General features: G+C 42.6%; 1 protein-coding gene across 21 annotated transcripts in view; it reads left to right on the forward strand.

Moving 5' to 3' along the window:
- The window catches only part of Cadps (calcium dependent secretion activator), a 457,300-nt gene that overhangs the window by 293,222 nt on the left and 140,789 nt on the right, over positions 1–23,289 (forward strand). For 18 of the 21 annotated variants that reach the window (XM_036199648.1, XM_036199650.1, XM_036199649.1 and 15 more), the window contains exons 10-11: positions 4,640–4,748; positions 12,062–12,274. In XM_036199648.1, the coding sequence (XP_036055541.1) occupies positions 4,640–4,748; positions 12,062–12,274 (322 nt within the window). Of the gene's footprint in view, positions 1–4,639; positions 4,749–12,061; positions 12,283–16,779; positions 16,792–23,289 lie in introns of those variants that run through there. The other 3 variants (XM_036199642.1, XM_036199641.1, XM_036199656.1) reach the window with 2 other exon arrangements.

The following is a 23,289-nucleotide window of genomic DNA, read 5'->3' on the forward strand; positions in this document are numbered from 1 at the left end:
AGATTTATGCATACCAAGTGTCCTAGAATTTGCTTACTTTGCATTTCATTGAACAGTGTGATTCCTAGAGGCACATCCTCTGTTTTAGGTTTCCTATAAACATCATGACTAAAATCTCTCGCTATTCCAGCATTCAGAAAAGATACTAAAGCTGAAAGAGATAACTATAGTTAGATAATATAAAATGAGCTGGCTAGCAGTATTTTAATAACCCACCAAGATACACTATTAAAACAGGTTAATCTCACAAACGAATTATAAGTCACATAAGTAGTTGAGTGTTTGAAAATTGTGAGTGAATGTGTTTCCACACAGTTACACTGAAGGGTGTGCATAGGGTTGTATTCTGGTTGCAAACGACAGGAAACATGCCAAGCTAGTTGTCTAGGGTTTCCCCTTTTCAGTTCCTGTTTGGCTTGTTTAACTGGTTGGTTGTTTAGTGTTTTATGTAGGCTCTCACTACATGCAGCCTAGCCTTCGCTTTAGCTAGTGAGCTTCCTTCCTCTGCCCTTCAAGTGCTAGGGTCAAGGCTGTATTCCACCACACCCAACTTCTTGGTTTATTTTGTTTGTCTTGTGTGTTTGTTTTCTGGTTTGGGGAATCAGACCTAGATCCTGGAGTAGCTCTCTCCTGCTCTACCCCTGAGCTACTCCCAACTCCTACTCCAGCAATCTCAGCTGAGGCTCTGATTTCTATTGGTCTGATTTCAAAGAATTTGCCTATTTAGAATTTTCTCCAACTCAATATATACACAGATGCTAATGTAGACAATGGCTGCTCACTCTTTTATAAACCTCTTTCCATTTTATTTTATTTTATTTTTATTTTTATTTTTTGAGACAGGGTTTCTCTGTGTAGCTTTGCACCTTTCCTGGATCTCACTCTGTAGACCAGGCTGGCCTTTAACTCACAAATATCCGCTTGCCTCTGCCTCCCAAGTGCTGGGATTAAAGGCGTGCACCACCACTGCCTGGCACCTCTTTCCACTTTAAAAGCATCAGGAAATGAGCCAAAGTCCAACCACCTGTAAAATAGAACTTTGATCAAAGCCTCACAATTCCTGGAGTGTGTCCTCAACTCTACCCGGCTGTCTGTGCTGCTAAAGATCCCATTGACATAGACTAGGACCCTTGTAAGTCCTGGGCTGGTCACTCAAGATCATCAGATCTCAACTCTGCTCTGTGGCCTCTCTGACTTCTACAAACACTTTCTAGATCTGCCAATGACATGATTACAACAGTACTTTCTGTCTCCTTAACTTTTCATCCAAATAAACCCAAAGCTGGGGTGCAGCACAGTGGAGAACTCTAGCCTAGAATGTGTGAGAACCTAAGTCCAGTCCCAGAACCACTCAAAAGGAAAGAAATTCACAGTTTAAGAGGAAACATGCATTTTATTGAGAATATCTTTCTATTAATAAGATGTGGCTATTTTAAAAAAATTTAAATCCCTAAATCTTTGTTAGCTCCTGGGTGACCACCAGGCATTCTAGGAAAACTAAGGTTCATCTAAAACGCATGATAATTGGAATTATTCCAAGGATATTCTCCCCTCCTTTGAGTCCTAAAGTAAATAGTAGAACCCTAAAGAAAAAACGCTCCCACTGAGCCAACTCAGGTTTGTTTACTTGGGTTTTGGGGATTTGGTTTGGTTTCTTTGCCAAGCCTCACTGCCTCAGTCTGCAGGGCACATCCCCAGTACTGCCAGAAGAGGGCAGCAGCAGACTGTAGGAAAGGAACCGCTGGACCAGGAGAGGACCGAGTAAAGGGCTTGGGAACGGGAGAAGCCCGCCTCTTGAAATCACACGCTTTTGTTGTGGTATGTTCGGGACCCAAAGGGCATAGTGATGCCTTTCTGGCTGATCTTACTGATAAACTCTACGCTGTCTCCTGTTTCCAGGGGAAAATAATCGGTCTAAATCACTGCAGGAGTGATCTGGCAGTGTCTCCTGCCATTGTCACAGGGAGGGGGCATCATGGAGAAGTTGTTGTGGGTAGGACCAGTTCCAGGTTGGAATACCCTGGTGCTGTACTTGAAGAGACCCTGTAAAATGTGGAGAAGAACATCACGGATTGAACAAATGCCCCCACCTGTCAGACTCGTTTAGCAACTGCCTATTGTTGTAAGATAGAGTTTGCTTGTAGAAGTGTAAATAGATTGGGCTGGAGAGATGGCTCAGACGTTAAGGGCACTGACAACTCTTCCAGAGGTCCTGAGTTCAATTCCCAGCAGCCACATGGTGGCTCACAACCATCTGTAATGAGAACTGACACCCTCTTCTGTATACATAATAAATAAATAAATCTTTTAAAAAAAAAAAGTGTAAATAGATCCAAGGTGCTCCTTCAAAGGACTGATCATCTACAGACAAACTCACCTTTGAGCTGCATGATGGTGCAAGATACATGGGGACTACTTAGTTACACACACTGGTGGATGGAGTGATAGCTGTATGGGCCTCACACATAGTATGGAAATCTTAGTAACTACCCAGTAACAAGATGGTGCCTAGGTGGATACAGAGGAGGAGGGAGAGAAGGGAGGAGGGGACTGAAGGAAGAAAAGCACAGAACAGATAAGAACAATGAGGTTGAAAGACATGACAGCTTATTGGCTCTGGGTGGGGACCTCTGTTATAGAGGGGATCTCGGGTGTTCTGCTTGGTACAGTGAACTAGTTCATGTTCCCTTATGAAAATCCTCCTTGTAGTCTAGCCTGGTTTCCCTTATCAGGGAGCAGTGCATCCATTCTTCAGAACCCCAAACTGGGTAGTAAAATTCTCCTGAGGAACCAACAGAGGGCAGCAACAGACAAACCAACCACATGAGCATTCTCTTTCCTCTTACTCTGAACCTTCAGGACTCAGGACAGCGCAGTATATTGTGAGGCCTGAAAGCACCAGTCTTAATTGCCATTAGAAGGAGACCAGTCTCACTGTGGAGGTGACTAATCTGTCCCTAGCTGGGTTTAAAGTCTGCTTAGGAAATGTCTCTTTCAATAAAGAGAAGTACAGACTAAGGGACGGGGCAGTCCTTCACCCAGACATCTGACATCCTCAGATGATGGTAAATGTGCCTGTGAGCTTGGCTGGAAAATGGGGGTAAGCCTGCTTTGCCACAGGCTCCTTGCCAACAGGCCAGATGTAGAAAAGTAAAGCATCCTCGCCAGTTCTGGATACACAGTGACAACAGGGTCCTGAAGGCGGGCCTGCAGCTTGGAGTGCCACCCTGCTCTGCCGTGGAATGCCAATATCAGTAAAGTGAGGGCTGCCATTTAGGGCACCAGCGACAGCGGCCACGCCGTCGGGGTTGGGGCTGCCTGGCTGTGACTGGCACCTAGCAGCCGAGTGCTCATTGCTTGTGACAGCATGTCACGCCGTACTTGTCTGAGATGCACGAGAGACTTTACCAAGTAGCTGCAAGTGCCCCTTCAATAGCTGTAGGTAGCCAGAAACAAAATGAGGAACCTCAATGCTAAGACAGGACTGCAAAAGCAATGCTGGTTGTATGTGTATACGGTGGGGGGAGAGAAGAAAGGGGGAGGAGGAGAGAGATAAAGGAGAGGAGGGGGAGAGCAAGAGAGCATACATTTTTGTGAGTACAAGTACATGCGTACCACAGTACAGGTCAAAAAAAAACCAACCTTGGGGTCAGTCCTTGATCCCACCTTGTTTGAGGCAGGATCTCTTGTTGTTCCTCACTGTGTATGGCAGGCAGGCTGGCTGGCTGGCCTGTGGGTTTCTGGCAGTCTCCTGTGTCTACTTCTTGTCTGTCCACAGGGGCACTGGATTGTAGAATCACACTATGGCTTTGCATGGGTTCTCGGGAACCGAACACCAGTCCTCATACTTGCATGATACGTGCTTTACCCACCAGGCCATCTCTGCAGCCTTTATGGGCTGTGGAGAAACTACCTTCTGTTTCCTAACTTCCTCCCAACAGGTTACATTGTATCTAAGGCATTGTAGTCCGGGCCAGGCCATGATTATATTAGGTAATACTCATAAGACAGCTGCCACAAGAGTGGCGATGTGTATGTGTTAACCCAATCATTGTAAGAACAGCAATTGTGGGATGTGGCAGTGCATGGGGTGACCCCATAACTCGGGTGTGGGAGGAGAATCAGAAACTTAAGGCCAAACTGAGCTACGTAGAGAGACTTGTCTCAACATAGTAATGAGAGGCTGGAGAGACCACCCAGAATCTAGTCAGCTCTGCCTAATCAGTGACTTAGAGGCTGATGAGAAACAGTGTCAAACAACAGGGTGGGTGGTTCCTCCTGTGTGACACCTGAGGCTGACCTTTAACCCCCAAACAGGTTCGCATACAGGTAAATGTACCCCCACATGCACACACATACACCTGTGCCCAAATGAACATGTACACACCCAAGCCAAAAGTAAAACCAAATAACATTAATGATAGTAGTTGACTATTCCCAAGTACCTACTAAATGTCAGGGACAGACTCTTATGTGCATTCCACACATAAACCCATTTTACCCTCGTGGCCACCATTGGATGCTACATCAGTGTGACTGAGACAGCAGAGGACCAGGGTTGCAGTTGAATATGGACAGTTTTCTGGGGGACAGGGAGCGGTGGTACGATGGTCTCACTGTCTGCTCGTCCTTCCTGCAGGTCAGCCAATACACTTTTGCCATGTGCAGCTATCGAGAGAAGAAAGCAGAGCCCCAGGAACTCCTCCAGCTGGACGGCTACACTGTGGATTACACTGATCCCCAGCCAGGTACCCACCCATTCCTAGGCCACGGCCCCACAAAGTGCTCGTCCCTCTCAAGCCAATGACAAGCTTATGCTGGCCAGATACTCGGTCCATGCTAGACCTAGATAGTAAGTTGTTACTCCAGAGAGTCTCTAGTTGGAAGCCAAAAATTAAGCACACATTTTGGCTTTTATATTCCTGGGATGACATCAATGATGTACTCTGTTGTATGATGCTGAAAATATTCATGAAAAATAATATATACTTGTATACCAGGGACTGCATTTGTGTGAGATTGTGTGGAGTGTGTCTATGTGTCCATGTATATATGAGTAAACGTGTATGCATGTGGAGTCTACAGTTGTGAGTCGTGTGCATTGCTCAGTTGCTCTCCTTATTGTCTGAGACAAGGTCTCTCACAGAATCTGGACCTCAGGGATTGGCTAGGCCGGAGAGCTGGCCATCAAATGCCAAAGTCTCCACCCCCTCCAGCACTACGCTTAAAGGTACAAGCCCAGCTGTTACACCAGGTGCTGGAAATCAGGCCCTCACTCTTGCTTGGCAGGCACTATACCAGCAGAGTCAACTCCTCAGCCCCCACCTAAGCCGTCTCGCCAGCCTCAGTGAGTGTCATTGTGTTTCGGTGTGTAAGGAAATCTGCCCTCTGTGCATGATGTCTCCTGGCCAGAGTCTGGGAACACACAAGGTTAGCTGATGGAAATTGAGGAAGAAACTTGCTCTACCCGCCTGTCTTCTTTATAAGTTACCTCTCTGATAAAGGCTTATGTAGGGAAGAAAGCCTTACAAGTGCTGATATTTCTTGTAAGTTCTACATTGCACACATTCTACATCCTGCCCCCTCACACCTCTCCCCATACCCATTTTATTTTTTTCTCAGAAAACTGAATAGAAATCAGTCTTAAAGAACCTTCAGAGCGAGTGGGGGTGCGAAATCATTTCAGCATATTAATGAACAGCAAGCACCGGCAGCCCTCTCCCGGAGAAGTTCATTTTTATGCCAAATCTACACAAGGCTTTTCCAACCACACTGCATCATTTGGCCCAAAACCTTTTTTTCAACTCCCATATTGCTCTTCCACGTGCAACAAAATACACAGAAAAAAAAAAAAAAAAAAAAAGAAGTAAAGAAAAAGGAAAAAGGGAGTTGGAGAGAAGATGGGGTTTTATGGGGTATTGACCCAAAAATGTATGACAGAGAAGACCTGGCCCCAGCTAGGGACATCAGCGCCCTCAACACCTTGGCCCTGGGTGACTCAATGGTCAAACCCTTCCCTGGTTCTGTTTCTAACTATGTTCTGCCACGGCAGCTGCTGGAGAGTGCTGGCTCTGTAAGATCTGAACGCATGTCTTTGCCCAGAAGTTTTCATAATGAGCAGAATCTGAAGTTTGGAATAAACAGTTCTATGCAACATCATGGAATGGCAGGATTCCGCGTTGAAAGGCCAGCCTTTGGGGCATGGTGCAGTGGTGTGGATTCCTCTCAGGTTTCTTTCTTTCTTTCTTGTTTTTTTTTTTTCCACTCGATGTCTTTTTAAAAAGTAAATTCAGTTGTGCCTGAGACGTATGTCTTAGAGGTGGAGGCCAGAAGGCCAGGGTGAAGAGGGAACCAGGGCCATCCCTTCCTATCAGAAGGCCCACCCCTCTCTTCTATGTGGCCATGATAAGTGCTCATCACAGCCCCCAGTGAAAGAGATCAGAAGCATTGGCCTGATTCTCAAATGAAGAAAGAGATTGGAGAAACACAGCCTCTGTGAGAGTGACGCTAGGACCTGGGATTAATCCAGGTCACCTTCTTGTATTTGCCTTGTGAATAGTTATAGCAAAACTACCATAGAATTTACAGATGAAGTCAGACCTTCCATGGGGGTGGGGAGTTCTGTTCCACACATGGGAATGACACTGGACTGTTCTCCTGTTTTCAACTTTGTGTTTATTTTTATTTTATGTGTGTGAGTGTTTTGCCTGTGTGTATGTAATTGTACCACATACATGCAGTGTCCACAGAGGCCAGAAGAGGGTGTCAGATCCCTTGGAATAGGGGTTAAAAATGGTTGTGAACTGCTGTGTAGCTGCTGAGAACTGACCTGGGTCCTCTACAAGAGCTTTTAACCCCTGAACTAGTGTGCCTTCCCGGAATGTATATTCTTAAAGCTTCTTTTACTGCTTCCACATTGATCCCATGAGAGGTAATTTCTTACGAAAGACGTAAATAGAAAGTTGATTACACAACTTGAGGGTAACAAGTAGTTGCTTCTCTCTGCCTCTTCCTGTGTGAAGTCATATTTTCCAAGTAATATTTGATGGGAAATGGAAATTTAATATTTCTATTGTCCTAAGAAAAGTCTAACTCAGAATTTTTGGCTTTCTTTTGATGCTGGGGTTGGCCCCCAGGGTCTTACACCTGACAGACAAACATAAGCACTGAGTTAATGTCCCAGCCCTTTAACTCCGTATTGTAGAATGTGTGTTAAAAATCCCTGGTTCTCTGCATGGGACTGAACTAGGCCTGCTGAATGTGGGTGACAGTTGTGTGGCTTGATCTGTTTGTGAGGTTCCTGGCAGCAGGACCAGGACTTATCCCAGGTGCATGAATTGGCTTTTTGGAGCCCATTCCCTGTGGTGGGATACCTTGCTCAGTCTTGATACAATGGGGAAGGGCTAGGCTCCACTTTAACTTGGTATGCCAGACTTTGTTGACTACCATGGGAGGCCTTACCCACTCTGAGGAGTGGATGGGGGTAGAGTGGGAGGGAGGTGAGGAGGCGAGATAAGGGGGGGAGGGGGAACTGGGGTTGGTATGTAAAATGAAAAAATTTTTAATAAATAAATATATTTAAATTTTAAAAAATCCCTGGTTCTTACTGAGCAATCAGAGAAAAGTCAAGTATATTCCTCATACTTCCCTAAGCATTGGGGATGGGGGGAGACTCCTACATACTAGGCACTTGGCCAAATTTATCTGAAGAGATGTAAGCAAATTAACAATGTAGCCAGTATGTTCAGAGATCAGGGGATGCTCTTGGAAGCCTTTTAGTAAAACACACACACACACACACACACACACACACACACACACACACACACACACACATTAGGGTCTGTCTTCTTCCTCCTCTTGGCTTTGCTAGCTGTTTAAGAAGTTGTTGGGCACCATTATATTCTATTCTTCTTATTTCCCATAAGTAACTGAAACTCCTTCCGTGGGATCACAGTCACTGAGACACAGACATTTATGTTCAGTAAACTGCCTGTTTAGAGGCTTTAGCATGCTGATCCAGAGAGCTGATGGACAGCCTTAGCATGCTGATCCAGAGGGCTGATGGACAGCCTTAGCATGCTGATCCAGAGAGCTGATGGACAGCCTTAGCATGCTGATCCAGAGGGCTGATGGACAGCCTTAGCATGCTGATCCAGAGGGCTGATGGACAGTATTAGCATGCTGATCCAGAGAGCTGATGGACAGCCTTAGCATGCTGACCCAAAGGGCTGATGGACAGCCTTAGCATGATGATCCAGAGGGCTGATGGACAGTATTAGCATGCTGATCCAGAGGGCTGATGGACAGCCTTAGCATGCTGATCCAGAGGGCTGATGGACATCCATAAGATTTGTTTGGGAATTGCTCCTTTTAAGCTCAGAATGAAAATTTACCACTTTACTTTTCTCTGGTTGTTTGGAGAGTAGGCACAGTTTCTTAATTAAGCAATCAAGTATCCAAATAAAATTATAAGCTTTACATTGATCTGCTCTGATACCAAACAGAGTGGGTTAGAAGCGCACTTCTGCACTTACAGGCCAGCTTTGAATCCAGTCAATACTTGTACTCTTCTCCAGAACTTGGTTTCCTCACCTATAAGATGGGAATGATAATATTTAGATTATATAGGGCCATTGGGTGGATTAAATAAAGATTGGGGAACAGTGCCTTCTTCTCTCTGCCCTGAGTGACTACAATAATGAGGGTTCCATGCTTCCTAAATATGTCCTCCAATGTCTTTCCGACCATTGCTTCAGACATTTTACCCCCCCATGTCCATCAATAGGGCCCAGGGGAGAAGAGGAATGAGGCAGTGGGAAGGGCCTCTCAAGCGAGGTCAACCCTGGTATCTACCGAGCGTAGCAAGGTGGCGTATTTCCAAGGTTACCATGAGAGTAGGTTATGTGATCTGTTGACCCACCCTGGAGCTCGCTGGGTTCCCAGTTTAAGTATGTACCATCCTTCCTAGATCACACATGTTATACCATGTATGAGGAACCAAATAAACATCTCCTCAGAATAAAAACCACCAGAAAGCCTTTCTTTCTTTCTTTTTTTGTTTTGTTTTGTTTTGTTTTTGTTTTTCGAGACAGGGTTTCTCTGTGTAGCTTTGCGCCTTTCCTGGATCTCGCTCTGTAGACCAGGCTGGCCTCGAACTCACAGAGATCCACCTGCCTCTGCCTCCCGAGTACCGGGATTAAAGGCGTGTGCCACCACTGCCCGGCCAGAAAGCCTTTCTTAAAGCTGTTTTGATGTTGTGACCCTAGCTCCTCTTTGTAAAGAAGTAATGGGCTAGAGAGATGGCTCAGTGGTTAAGGTGCCTGCTGCTCTTGCAGAGAGACCAGAGTTCAGGTTCCAGTACCCACATCAGGTGACTCACAATGAAATATAACTCCAGCTCCAAGGAATGTGATGGTCTCTTCTGGTCTCCACAGACACCTGCACACATATACATATGCCCATACACAGAGACATATATGTGTAAATAAATAATTTTTAAAATAAAGTAGCTATTTATATCCCCTATCTCCTGTCCATTATAAATGAAAAATCCCCACAATGTATAAACACTTGTAAAGAGATACCTGGATTAACATGATGAGTACAATGAAGAAGAAGCCTTCAGGCCACCAGCTATAGCACCCAGCATTGCATCAGACAGACTCTTGACTGGTCTTTGCTGGCAACTTGGAGATGCTAACCTGTCATTCATGAGCCTCTTGGCTCTCTGCTAATGGGGATATGGTACATATCTGATGAAGGTATGAACTTTATACCTAGCTAGAGAACCAACTCACTGAAAACACGGCCTTCTAGAGTATGTCAATGGATTTGAGCTAACTTTGACCTAAACCCATAGAGATGTATCCACCTATGTTGTCCTTAAAAGTGACCTTGAGAATGACCTGCTGAAAACTGAGACCATTTATTCAATAAGTATTTGTTAAGCACTTATTTTGTGTCATACATTATGCTAGATACCAAAGAAATGGAAGAGGTTAAGTCAGATAAGGCTTTTGTCCTTATGATGCAAAGTGAATTATGGAGCTTACTAAAAGTTAGTTAAGAGCAACAGAGGGCTGGAGAGATAGTTTAGCAATTAAGAGCTTTTCCTCTTATTCCAGAGTACCGGAGTTTGGGTCCTAGCACTCATGTTGGGAAGCATACTACCTGTAACTCCGGCTCCAGGAGATCTAACATCCTCTTCTGGTCTCCATGTTTATGTGGGGGCACACACACACACACACACACACACACACGCACACGCACACGCACACGCACACACACACATACATGCATACACACACATACACACACACACACACGCACATGCACACACACACATACACCCATACACACACATACACACACACGCGCACACACACACACACACACACACACACACACACACACACGCACACGCACACGCACACGCACACAGAGAGAGAAAGAGAGAGAGAGAGAGATCTTTTAAGAAGAATACTAAAGAAAAATTAGTCAAGATGCTAGAGACAGGTCACCAGAGACAGAGGTCAAAGCAGGCGTCCTGAGAGTGTGACTTTCAGTCACAGATGTGGAGGAGGCAGGGTGTGAGATAATCACGCAGATATAAAGTGCAAATGTGACAAGAAGAAAGGGAGACTGCAGGTGGAAAGGAATCAATTGATGGGACAATAGGACAGAGCCTCTGGTGAGTTCAGCAGAGGACTAGCATGACCTCTTATAGGAAACAGACTGGGTTCTACACTGAGAATTGACACTAGAGCATGAGACTGGAGGTAGCCAGTTGAGGCAGGAAACTGTTCAAGGTAATTACAGCCAGATTCAGGAGCCAGCACTTGTGGCAACAGAAAGATCCCCGTTTTGGTGAGCCAAGGGTAGTAGCATCAGCATCTCAATATCCATGGGAGAAATTAATGACAGAATCAAAACTAGCCCAAAGGTTGTGGACTGCACTTTTGGGCTAGATGGGCCCGGCTCTCCAAAGGTGGAAAGAGGCTTAGGACAAAGGTTGGGAGTTCAGCATTGGGTGTGGCATACTTGAGATGTCCATCCATGTTCAAAGTCTAGAGGGCCACTACTAACCTAGGTCTAGAGTTGAAGGAAGAACTCCAGAGTGCAGGGAAATGTAAGGACTCTCAGCACATTCCTCGGGGTCTGATGGCATCGTCAAAAATGTAAGCAAAGGAATCAGAAAGAGCATCAGGACACAGATAGAAGGTTCAGAGGAAGAAGAGGGAGAGCAAACAGTGAGCAAAACAGAGTAGTTCACCACATGCTCTGATGCTGGGAGGCACATGGGGGCATCAGGTTTCTTGAAAGCCAATTAAAGAGCATGTTTCCACAAGAAGAGAGTATCAACCACTGCTGATCATGTGATACAGAGAGTGGAATTAGGATTTCACATTGAAATGTGGCAAAGTTAGTAGCACTGGTGACCTTGACAACAAAAGTTTTAGGCAAGCTGCCACCTGATTAGAGGGGCTTTAAGGCCTAATGGAGAGAGCGCCTTGCTGCTCTACTTCATCAGAGCTCAAGAGTTAGAAGTTCAAGGTCCCGGGCTCCACTGCAAACCCATGGAATCAGAAGTTGCAGTTGATCAAAATACCTAGATGTGCCACGTGTGCACTTATGACTGAGAAGCCTCAGTGGAGATCTTCCTTTACTGTAAAGAGAGTAACAGAGGAGTAGCTGGGAGGAGAAGGGACCAAGAGATGTGGTTGTTATAATGGTGCTAGTGATGATGGTGTGTTGATAGTGATGATTTATTTTTCACTATGAAGGAGAACTCAAGTATTCATAGGCAGGTGTTTAACTGGTCTACTTCATGTATTGTCACCAGCAAGACAAAAAGACACGAGTCAGTCTTAAAGTATCCTTTTACTACCCTGGTCCCACTCAGTGGTCAAGCAGTTTACAGGCACCCCATCCAGGAGTCAGATAAATTGCTCTTCCCCATCCTGGCCCAAGGAAAAGCTGGAGACGTTGCTTTCTGAGGACTGCACCCTGCTGAAATCTTCCCAGCTCAGCTTAGATGTCACTCTTCACTTCCATGCAGGTTTGGAGGGTGGCCGAGCCTTCTTCAATGCAGTCAAAGAAGGAGACACGGTGATATTTGCAAGTGATGATGAACAGGATCGGATCTTATGGGTCCAAGCCATGTACCGGGCCACTGGGCAGTCGCACAAACCTGTGCCCCCCACCCAGGTGCAGAAGCTCAATGCCAAGGGAGGAAATGTACCTCAGCTGGATGCCCCCATTTCTCAATTTTGTAAGTAAAAAAGGCCATTTCTTAAAAATATATATATAGTTCTGTAAAGTAAATCTTCCAAAGTTGAATGAGAAAGCTAGTTGCTTTTAATATATAGTATCCCAAAATCATGTTTGCTAGGGGCATGTAGCTAATGCAGGTCGAAACTTGGGGCAAAATGTTACACAAAAGTAATTTTAAAGTGCAATACTTGACATTATCTCCCAAGGACTAAACAACAGAATGTATATTTTATGTCTATGCCTATCTTTTGGTTTTGCCGAGAGCTTGGAATTCACAGCCAAATGTGTATTTGTTTGAGTCCTTCAAATATAGTAAATTCCTTATATCCTTGCTTCGTCTCCTCCTATTAAAAGGAATTTAAAAATAGGGATGATTTGAAATAAACTTAAATCTGCAATTTAGAACCATTTAAAAATAAATGATGACATTATCACATGCATGGGGGGAAAAACACGTACCTAAAATCACATTCTGAGCAGAAATACCAGACACCCAAAACCAGCCCCAGTTCATCTGCATCTCCCCTTGCCTGTGTCTCTTTGCCTGTCTTGCCACCATGTGTCCCAGAGTGTGGGCACTTCTCTCCCAAGACTTCTAAACCCAACTTAAGGTGAAAGCCAAAGCCAGTGGCTTCCTAAAGATATTTATTTTTTAAAGAAAAATAAAATAATAGATCTACAGATCCATTGTTTATTCTGCACAGAGATCTTCAGCTTACCTAGGGATAACTCAGGTATGAGTCCCTCCTATCAGCTGTCATGGGGGTTCTTATTTCAGTGGGGGATTCCTCCTTTCAGCATAGGTCACTTGTCTAGCAAGGAGACATATGAATGAGGAGGTCACATGAGGCTCTTGCTCTTACAGGATCTGCATCCCAGGGAGTGTCCAGATTACCCACAAGTCAACCCCCCAAAGGGGACCATCTCACACATTGACAAACACCATGGCAAATGTCACCCAGTGGTCACTCACCAGATCAGGAGGACGTTAGGCACATGGACAGTCAAGGAAGACTGCTCAGAGCTTCGGTCCAAATGCTAGGGAGTTGGCTTCTAGATCTAGGAGGCATGGATATGATAGCAGAGGGGAAGGCAGGGGCAGTGAGCACACGCTGCATGGCCCTGGGATGTACGGTAGCTCTGCTCCTGCTCTAAGCCAAACTTGAGCTGCCACAATTCTACAGCTATGGGAACTATAGAGGAAAAGTCACTTCTCAGTGAGTCTCGCTGCTGGGTATTTCTACCTGACAAGGGTATGAGTCTTTAGGGAAGGCAGACTACACAGTGGGGGCTCCCAGTTCTGTACTGATGGTTTCTTAAGAGAAGAAGCATTCCTTAGTGGAACCTGACAAATAACCCCATTCAGTGGCTTACCACACAGACAGCTATGAAAGAATAAGAAAGACATGAACTTGGAACCAGGGCAGAGGGGATAACCCTGCAGGAACTACCCCTGAGCTTCCCACTCTAAGATCTTGACTGACATAAGGCATAGCCAGTATTTATTTAACTTCTAAATAAAGGGCATCTGTGTGACAGGTCCTCCCCTCTCACTGCCTAACAGCCTCTTGTTAACATATCTGGAACTGACATTACCCATCATACCCTCCTGAATTATCTTTGTATGAGAAAAATCCTAATTATATTCACCATTCCAGTCAACTTCATGAAAGATCTATTTCAAGTGATATCTGGAAAATTCTTTTCTTTCCAAATGATCTCTGATTCTCCTGAGGTCATTTCACTGTGCACCCTGTGTCTGTATTCTGCCATCTACCTACAGTAAGAAATGGCTGCATGGCTTGTGACTGGCCCTACATTTCTTCACTAATACAGGGAAGAGAAAGGATATCCAGGGGTAAAGCTAAATGGAGAGATACTGGGATAGAGCATATACTTGGAGCATGCAAGACTCTGTCCTGAAACTCTAGCATCACCCCCATAGAAGAATTTAGAAGACCCACAGAGGCTGTTGAAGAGAGATGACACTTTGTAGAAATGTACGAGGTCCAAAAGTAGAGTTCCCATGTATACAGGATTCATTTTGTTCTAAAACTGAAGTTCAGGTCCTTGGAAACCAATAGAGAGGATTCAACAGAATACATAGTGACCCAATACATGTCACAAACTATTTGAAATGTCTTAGATGGGTCATCTAGGAAATCCTGAAAGGTCAGACTTGGGGATAAGAAGACCATCTTTGTGGAGTCTATGGTATAGATTATACAAGGTAGTCAAGACAAGTGAGATAATTATATATATGTGCCTATAAAATTGATCAGAACCTGGAATAGTTCACCTTTTTCTCTGGTGACCTCTTACCCTCTGCCTAGAAGTGAAGGAACTTCAGACAGTGTGAGGTGCCTTCATAGCTACCTGGCTCTCAAAGAGCAAGGCCACCACACCCAGCCATTCCAATTGCTCACTACAGGAGGCTCCTTTCCTGCAGACAAAAATGTGAATGACACTCATTTAATTGTGCAGTACCCAGTCTTCCCAGATGTGTACAGTCGCCCTGTGATAATGTAACCCAATGATGCTGTTTTCCATGGCCCTACTGTCATTGTCTCTGAAGCAGAGCTTCCACACTGCTTCACATTCTGTCTGTTGCAAGCACGGCACCAGCAGGGTGCTTCTGTTATCCAGACTTAGAAACCTGCAGAGAAGACAGTGACGATGTAACCAGCCCTCCTTTGGCCCTTGAGCATTTGTAGTTAAGGATAAAGAAACCCACAGGGAAGATCAGAAAGGGGACCAGGGCTTTGCATTCCATGGTGTCACAAGGCAATTATGCCTGGCAAGCACACACACACAAAAAGCATGGCTTTGAGCAGGGCTCATAAGACTTAGTGGAACTTGCTATAGAATGGTCACAACTGCCTGTATTGTCTCAAACCCTCTAACAGGTCAAGCTTTGTGTGTGGGAGACCTACCTTCATTTGCTTGAGGCTCCCTTACTTGTAGCTCCAATCCTGTGTCCCAGAAACTCCTCAGTACCTGGAAAACTGAACTATGCTGGTCACTGAGGACTGCAAAGCAGGAGAAAGAAAATATCAATTCTACTATAGTTCTAAATAGCAAACCTTGTTCATTCAGTGCATTAAGTTGATTGGTTTTGTTTACGTATCATCTCACAAATGAACACAAGCAGATTCTCTAGCTAGAAAAAAAAAAAAAGGAAGAAAGAAAAGATAAAAAGGAGAAAGTAAAAGAAAATCAAGTATTGCATTTTAAAAGGGTTTCCTTAAGTTCCAAAAGGTCAGGGTCATTGCTGCATACCTGACTGCACACGCCTAATTAAATCTTGGTTCTGAGTATTTGTGAAAGTCCTGCCCATTCTTGCCAGCCGCTGATCTTAATGATTTTTCAGTGACTTCACTTGGTAACTGCTGCGTCAGAATTTACACAGCCAACAGAAGCCCCATAGAAAAAGGAAGCCACATAGAAAATGTTTTGGGACAGAGGAAAACTAAGACACACTCCAATCTTGTCCTGCCGCTGTCTGTTCCAGGGGAATCTTGGGAACTGGACATTTTGCAGTTTGGGAGACTTTTAAGAATCTGTGTTTTGGGGGGTTTCCAAATTCAGTTTAAATGACTTCTTGGGGCAGTTGGCATTTTTTTTCGATTTCAAAAGTTCAATTTTAAAATGAAAAGACACGTCTAAGAAAGAGTGGAGTGGAGTATTGATATGGAATTGTTAAAACTGGGGACAATAGATCTTGCTGTTCATTTGTTTGTGATTCTGCAAAGATCTGGGGAGGCCCCATCAGCCTCTCAGACCTTTTGTTCTTCCGTGGTTTTTATTTTGTATGTGTGTTGTTGATTTAATTTTTTCCATTTTAGTTAAGTTTGTTGGTATTTTTTTTTTTAATGAGTTGGTACCTAGTTCCACAAGTTGTTTTGTTTTTTGTTTGTTTGTTTTTTTTAAACAAATACTTGTAATTCTCCAATTTCTAAAACCAATGTTGCACACTTTGGATACACCCAAATCTGGAGTTGAGTATTGCCACAGTTCACTGTGCCAAGTGGCTACTCATAAAGACATCTTATCCCTGTCAGTGGGTATTAGAGAAATGATACAAAGAAGTAATACAGTTCTCATTTGATGTGGGGTGGGGAAAGAAGGTATGTTAAGCTTTGCCATTTGGTCAATGATTGCTGAATATAGTGCTTACATTTGGTTGTTTTAATGTCTGTTTCTCAACTAACAACTGTTAACAACATCATGCACCCCAGAGTTGGATGCTGCTGAGAAGTGGTCTGTTTTTGTCACCACAGAGATAATCTTCAACAGTCAAGGGGATTTCAATTATTGTTGATTTGGGGGAGGTTGATTTTTGTTGTTGTTGTTGTTTTGTTTTATTTTAAGTTTTCTTGTTCAATCTTTGCTCAAACCCAAGAACTGTAGCTTCTAGGCTAGAACTCCTGTCTGCTTTCCTGAGCCTTGTTGCTAGTCTTTATGTTATTCTGGTTTGTTCCTTCTTACCCTGCTAACTTCTAGCTGGACTGAAGGGTAAGTGCTCCCCCATAGCTAGCACAGCTCAGATAATCTGACTCGATTATCTGACACCTGCAATGTGCTTCCTCTCTCCTCTTCAATCTCCCTCATGTCTAGACTTTGTAGTACAACTCTCATGTTATTTTCCTGACCTTAGGTTTGAAATGTAAGCTTCCATACTGAAGCTAGGATGCATGTCATGTGTGCATAATTGCCTCCTCTCCTTGGCTTTCATATTGGCATCAAATGAACTTTCGAGTAAAGCCAACCAGGAACTTCTGATGTTTTTCATTCTAAGAATATATTAATGAATATCACAATGAAATGGCCAACAATGCTATTGTTTCATGGAATCCACAGTTACCTGACTGCTCAATGCCTGAAAACAGATCATTTTGCATTTTGACACAATGATGTGTTGTTGTTGTTGTTGTTGTTAGTTCTCCTTCCCCATTCCAAAAGTTAGAATGGTCAACCACCAATGGTGTGGTCACCATGGATACCATAGCAGATAGAAAGATGAGGTAGGAAATCCAATGATCTTAACTGAGAAATACTTGAAATTGCAAGCTACAATTTAATAAAGTAAATGCATTATTTGAGCATTAGAGAGCTCATTCAACTTGGCTTACTGGTATACCCTCAAATAAAACTCATTGAGTATTAATTCTGAAAGCATAGCTGTAGTACATGGTCTATACACAACAGTGACAAATTAAAGACATGATTGAGTCCTTATCCTTTCTTCACAAAGGGTTTTGGGTCCTCACAGTGCCCAGGAGGATTTTGAACTCTCCTCTCAGATGCCATTCTACTCAACCCACAAGAACAATGACAACAATAGCTTCTTCAACTTCATCAGTATTTCTATTCATTTTCTCTAAATGTAGCCCTCTAAAAAACATTAAAAAAAGTGATAATTTAAAACTTTAGAAAAATCTTTCTCTATACTACTGTTAGCAAAAGAGAATTTGCAATTTCTTTATTCATATAGAATCAAGCTGTCTAAGTAAAGCATGTTGTGAGAAAACTTAACATTAGAGGGAGCTAGACAGTTTGGTCAAGAGAGCAGGCAAATATGTATTTGAGTTCTCTGAATGCTAATTTAGAAGACTGTAGGTCATACCATTCCTCCTGACCATTTAACAGTAGTCTTTTCTTCTGATTTTTTTGTTTGGTTTTTTTTTATTTGCTTTTTCTCCCTTTCTTTCTCTTTTATTTTGCATAAATGTACCCCTGGCTAGCAGACAGATGTTTTCCACCACTCCCACAAGATACTTAATTTGACTTTCCCTTCTTTTGAATGTCTGACGAGGCATCTAAAAAGCTTATTATAGAGTGGGCACGTAGTGGGACTGAGGACTCTGCTCTACTTTTGTCTCCAGAATGAGAGGATGGATGGTTAGATGACTGAATGAATTCTGTTCGGAGCGAATTGCATATATTTGCACAATGCACTGCTGCCCTGGTAGATTTTCTAATAGTCATTTGCCTTGTTTTCTATAGTTTTATGAGATTTTTGCTATATCTTCTATTGTCAACTTGCAGTTGCTATATTGCAGGAATGCAATACCAAAGATTAATTCAATATCCACTTAATCTGTATGGCCTTGCACCACACCCAAATCACTCTTCATATTGTTAAGAGTAAATGGCTTGTGAAAAGGACTCTATAGCAAGTAAGGTCCAAATATTTCCAAACACCATGATCCAATCTAAAGAGAGCATATTAAATTAAGATTCATTTTTATTGACTAACATTTAACGAATTATTCCCTAATCGTTTGAATATTATTACATCAGTAAGATACATTATTATTCAAATATAGAAAATTTATCTCTGCTCATACTAAGGAATATAAAATTAATTAATTGAGACTATAATGATCATAGCAGGACAATTTATTGAAATGTAGTAATTGCCATAGGGAAAACTGCAAATCACTTATTATTTTGGCTTTAATTATTAAGCAAATAATTTCTGTTGTGATGTGATCTTTACTCAAAGCAACTGTCTTACAAAGAATTACTAGCATTGAAATAAATGTTCATGTCTACCCCCTTGGGTATTTTGCCATGGTAGTTTAAAAATGCCACGTGACCCTTGGCCTCCAAAGACACCATCCTCTCTCAGCCATTCACATTGGATTGCTCCAGCCAGAGAAACAAAAAAAAAAAAATCAAGTTGTTTCCCAGACAAGTGGTCCGCTATGTGCCCCAGGACAGCAGGCATGGGAGGACCAGTCTCTTGCTGGGCCCAGCACTCCCTAGTTCCTTGACTATACCAAGAAAAACCCTTCTAGAAGACTCTGTAAACAGCCAGCTGCCATCAATCATTGTCATTTCTTTATTTCACGTCTCCTGACGAGGCTGACTACTGTCATTGCTCGTTACTGTCCAAGCCATACATTTACTCTTGCACTGTCAAGCAGATATGACATGCACACATTTTCCATATAAGGACGATACAAAGTCACCTTTTAATTTACAGTTGGGGTTCACAGATGACTTTCAAGTTACATTAGCTATTCTCTTGCCTCTAGCACCCATCAGGAGCAACAAGATCCTGTGTGTGCTCTAAATTTCAGAAATAAAATAGCTACCTCTAGTTTATCATAGAATGGTTTCCAGAGAGAAAAGAACCCTCCTAGATAATTTATTAATAAGCTTTCATAATTATGTTCAGCAGCACAATTCATTCTCATTTGCTCATGAAAATTTCCAAAGTATAATATTACAGAAATATCTTTATTTATTTTATTTGCCCTTTGTTTTCAATCCCTGAGCTCTGGTAATAATAGTGAGAAAAATTTTTTTAATTCAGAATTTAAAAACTATATTATCCATTCAAGCAAAATGTATTTATTTGAAATACGCTGTAAATATATCTAAAATATAGTTTTCTGAAATAAGATGATGTAAATATGTTTTCTATTAATATAAGGTATTATGAAAGCTATTATATATTTTTCTAGTCATATGAACTGAACCCAGACATCATAACCACCTAAAGAGTAACATAAATGTCAGGCAGTCTCTTGGGAAGTATTCACATGAATTTCAATAAAGGAGATTGAATGAGGATATGAAGTCCATAAAATGATAGCACTGTAGGAAACAGTGTTTTTAAAACATTCCTTAAATGTCAAACACAGCTTTTTTCTGGGCCAACTTCAGGTAAAGGTTTGGATGAGTATCCACCTGTAAGCAAAGCACACCTGCTTCTGAGCTCGGGTCCCTTGGGCTGTCTGTGTGTAACGAACTCCACTGGTGGTACTGAAGTTTCCTAGTGCTGTAGCAGTACCAAGAGCAACTGTACTCATCTAAGTCTGACTTCAAGCCAGTTTCCTACCCCATACCTCAAAGGACTTAGAACACCCTTACACAATTAGACCTTGCAGGCTGCACAGTCAGCATCCTTTGAAGGGTATGTTGGATTGCACCCTACTCATGTAACCTACAAAACCACATGGCCCACTTTCAGAACATTTCAAACCTTCACAGACCAATAAAGACTTGGGGATAACTTTCTGAAGCAAAGTCTAGGAAAGTTGAAAGTTAGCACTGAAAATCTACTAAATCCCAGATTTTTAAAAAAGTACTTCATATTAATAATCACAGCAACAAAGAGAGTTAGTATATATGTATCTCCCAAAGCAAGCAGTATTCCAAACATCACTGGAATTTGACAAAGATTCAATAGCTTCCTGATGCTATTTTGTTCAACCTCACATTCAAATTCATTTTCATTCTCTTGACACATGTCAAACATTGGCAAAGGTAGTAACCCCTGTGTCCTGAGTTCTAGAACTTTTTCTCTGGGCTGTTTTCCCTTGGTGATGCCAACATTGGAGTTTTCTTTTTCTTTAATCCACCAGTTCTCATTGTTTGCACAAAGGGAAATGGAGTTGCAAAGAGCATTTGTTTTTCCGTGTTCAGTGCTGGAGGAGAACAGACTGGGACAGTGCAAGAATGATTGTATGGTGTTGCTTGGGAAGCGCCCACAAGCTCTTTGAAACAGAATTTGGAACAGCTGGACCACTGCAGTGTTTTATTTTAAAATAGACAACATATGTAATGCATATGGTCCTAGACATGTATGGAGACACAGGCAGACAATCTGAATGGTACCCAAAGACACCTGCACCTAGAATTCTGTTTCCGTCTACAAGATTTTCCCCTAAGAGCACATGTTCCCACGTTTGGATTTGAGAGATGCCATCTGAATCCCCATGTGTGCGTCTCCTTAATAAAGCTAGTGGGGAGTTGCCTGGGGTGGAGGGTGTCAGAGTCACTCACTCAGGTAATAGTCACCTGCTAAGGACCTGGTTCCTGGAGGGGCTAGCGATGAAACAACAGATCATGGAATGCTCTCAAGAGACAGGCTACCTGCTCAGAGATTCTGCTGTGTGTATATGTTCTGACACCAGAGAAATCAGAACAGAACCCAGAAAAGCCAGGCACAATGTAGGAATTAGTTATGTAGAGACATGGTAGAATTATAAAGTAGAGAGATAAGGATGGGCTGACAGTTTCCTAAAATAATATAATGAAACAAGAAGGTATGGACCACTAGCTATAAATACAGAGGCATCTTTGACTCACTAAACAGCTGAATGCAAATTGGCTTTGCAAGAATTAAGAAACCTGCTTGTTTACTCCTAGGTAACCTTTATTGAGTGCCTTCTGGACATTTATTAGATCCCATCAACAACTTTATGATACAGTCTCCAAATGCTACCTTTAATTCATAAATGAAGATAAGTAGTCTAAGCAACATTAAACACTTCCATATACCACATAATTGGTATTCCAACCTTAAATCCAGTTACTATGAATCCCACCCCAACCCTCTGCTGAATTCTGTGCTCTTTTAACTAACAAATAAACTGTGTGCTTAGTGAAACAGTAATCCATAAAACAAAGACCTAGAAGACATTGGGCAGGCGAGATGGCTCAATGTATAAAGGGGCTTGCTGTGAAGCCTGATAACCTGAGTTTGATCCCCAGAACCCACATGGTAGACCCAAAAGTTGTCTTCTAAATTCAATATGCATGCCTTGGCAGGCATGTACACATACATGAGTACATGCATGAACACACACACACGTGCACACACAAAATAAATAAATAAATGTAATTTTAAATAAATAGAAAGCACTTACTGAAAGCATGGGTTTATTTACTTTGATAAAATAAATCCAGTATTTTGACAAGTATGTACCAAGCAATACCTGTATTTTGGGTTTGTTTTTTTGTTGTTGTTGTTGTTTTGTTTTGTTTTTGGTTTGGGTTTTTTTGCTGGATACTGGGAATATAGCAGAAGATAGAAAATCCTAGAATCTCTCCTTAAAACTCAGATGTTTGGAGTTGACACCTTGAGTCAACATTCCCAGCTTCTTCTTTCTTTCCTTTTCATAATGTAAGTTCAGGGAAACTATTCAAATTAGTCCTGTGAGGGAACCACCCATATAAGCATTCTTGAGTTTTCAGAGCATTAAGATAATGAGCCTAAATCTAAGTACATGGTAACACTATCTTACTTGCTGGAGCCCCACTCCAGTATGTACCATCCCCTATGCATAGGTATGCAAACATCCTAAAGAGCAGTAAACTGCAGTCCAAGATGGCAGAGAGGAAACAGAAATGTCAAATCATCTGTCACAAGAGGAAACTGAGGTTCAGAGACTAAACAATCCCACCAGCACATGACAACTATTTAAAAATGGAGGCCAGAAGCTGGCCAGTTGGCTTAATTGGTGAAGTGCTAGCCATGCAAGCATAAGGACCAAGTCTAGATCCCCATTACACACATGAAAGCCAGTTACAGCCAGTGCTGGCAGGCAGGGATAGGACGACCTGAGGCTGACTGGCCAGCCAGGCTTGCTGACTCAGTGAGCTCCAGATTCAGTGAGAGACCTTGGACCTTGCCTCAAAACAACTGATGTTGAGAGCAGTTGAGGAAGATACTCAATGTCGACCTCTGGCTTCCACATGCACACACATGCAAACACACACACACACACACACACACACACACATACACACACACACATACACACACAAACAAGCATGCAAACACAAACACACACACATACAAACACACACACACATGCAAACACACACACACACACATGCAAACACACACACATATACACATACACACACACATACACACACAAACATACATGCAAACACAAACACACACACATATACACACACAAATATACATGCAAACACAATCACACACACACACACACACACACACACACACACACACACCTCCAAGCCACACACATTTTAGTTTTGGATCATTTTCCATGTGGACTAGGAGAAGGAAGAGACGAAAACAAGGGGAAAGAAGTTTTATTGTTATGATTATTGTTTTTAAAAAAAAAGGAAAGAAAAAACTGATTTTACTCATTGTTTTCTATAAGCCTGCTTTAGACTGTCAGGAGAAAAGGAAGCCATTTTCTAGCTGTACTCTCAGCCTGCAATTAGCACAGCAAGCTA

This window comes from Onychomys torridus, chromosome 9, assembly GCF_903995425.1.
Source record: "Onychomys torridus chromosome 9, mOncTor1.1, whole genome shotgun sequence".
In the NCBI taxonomy this organism is placed as follows: Eukaryota; Metazoa; Chordata; class Mammalia; order Rodentia; family Cricetidae; genus Onychomys; species Onychomys torridus.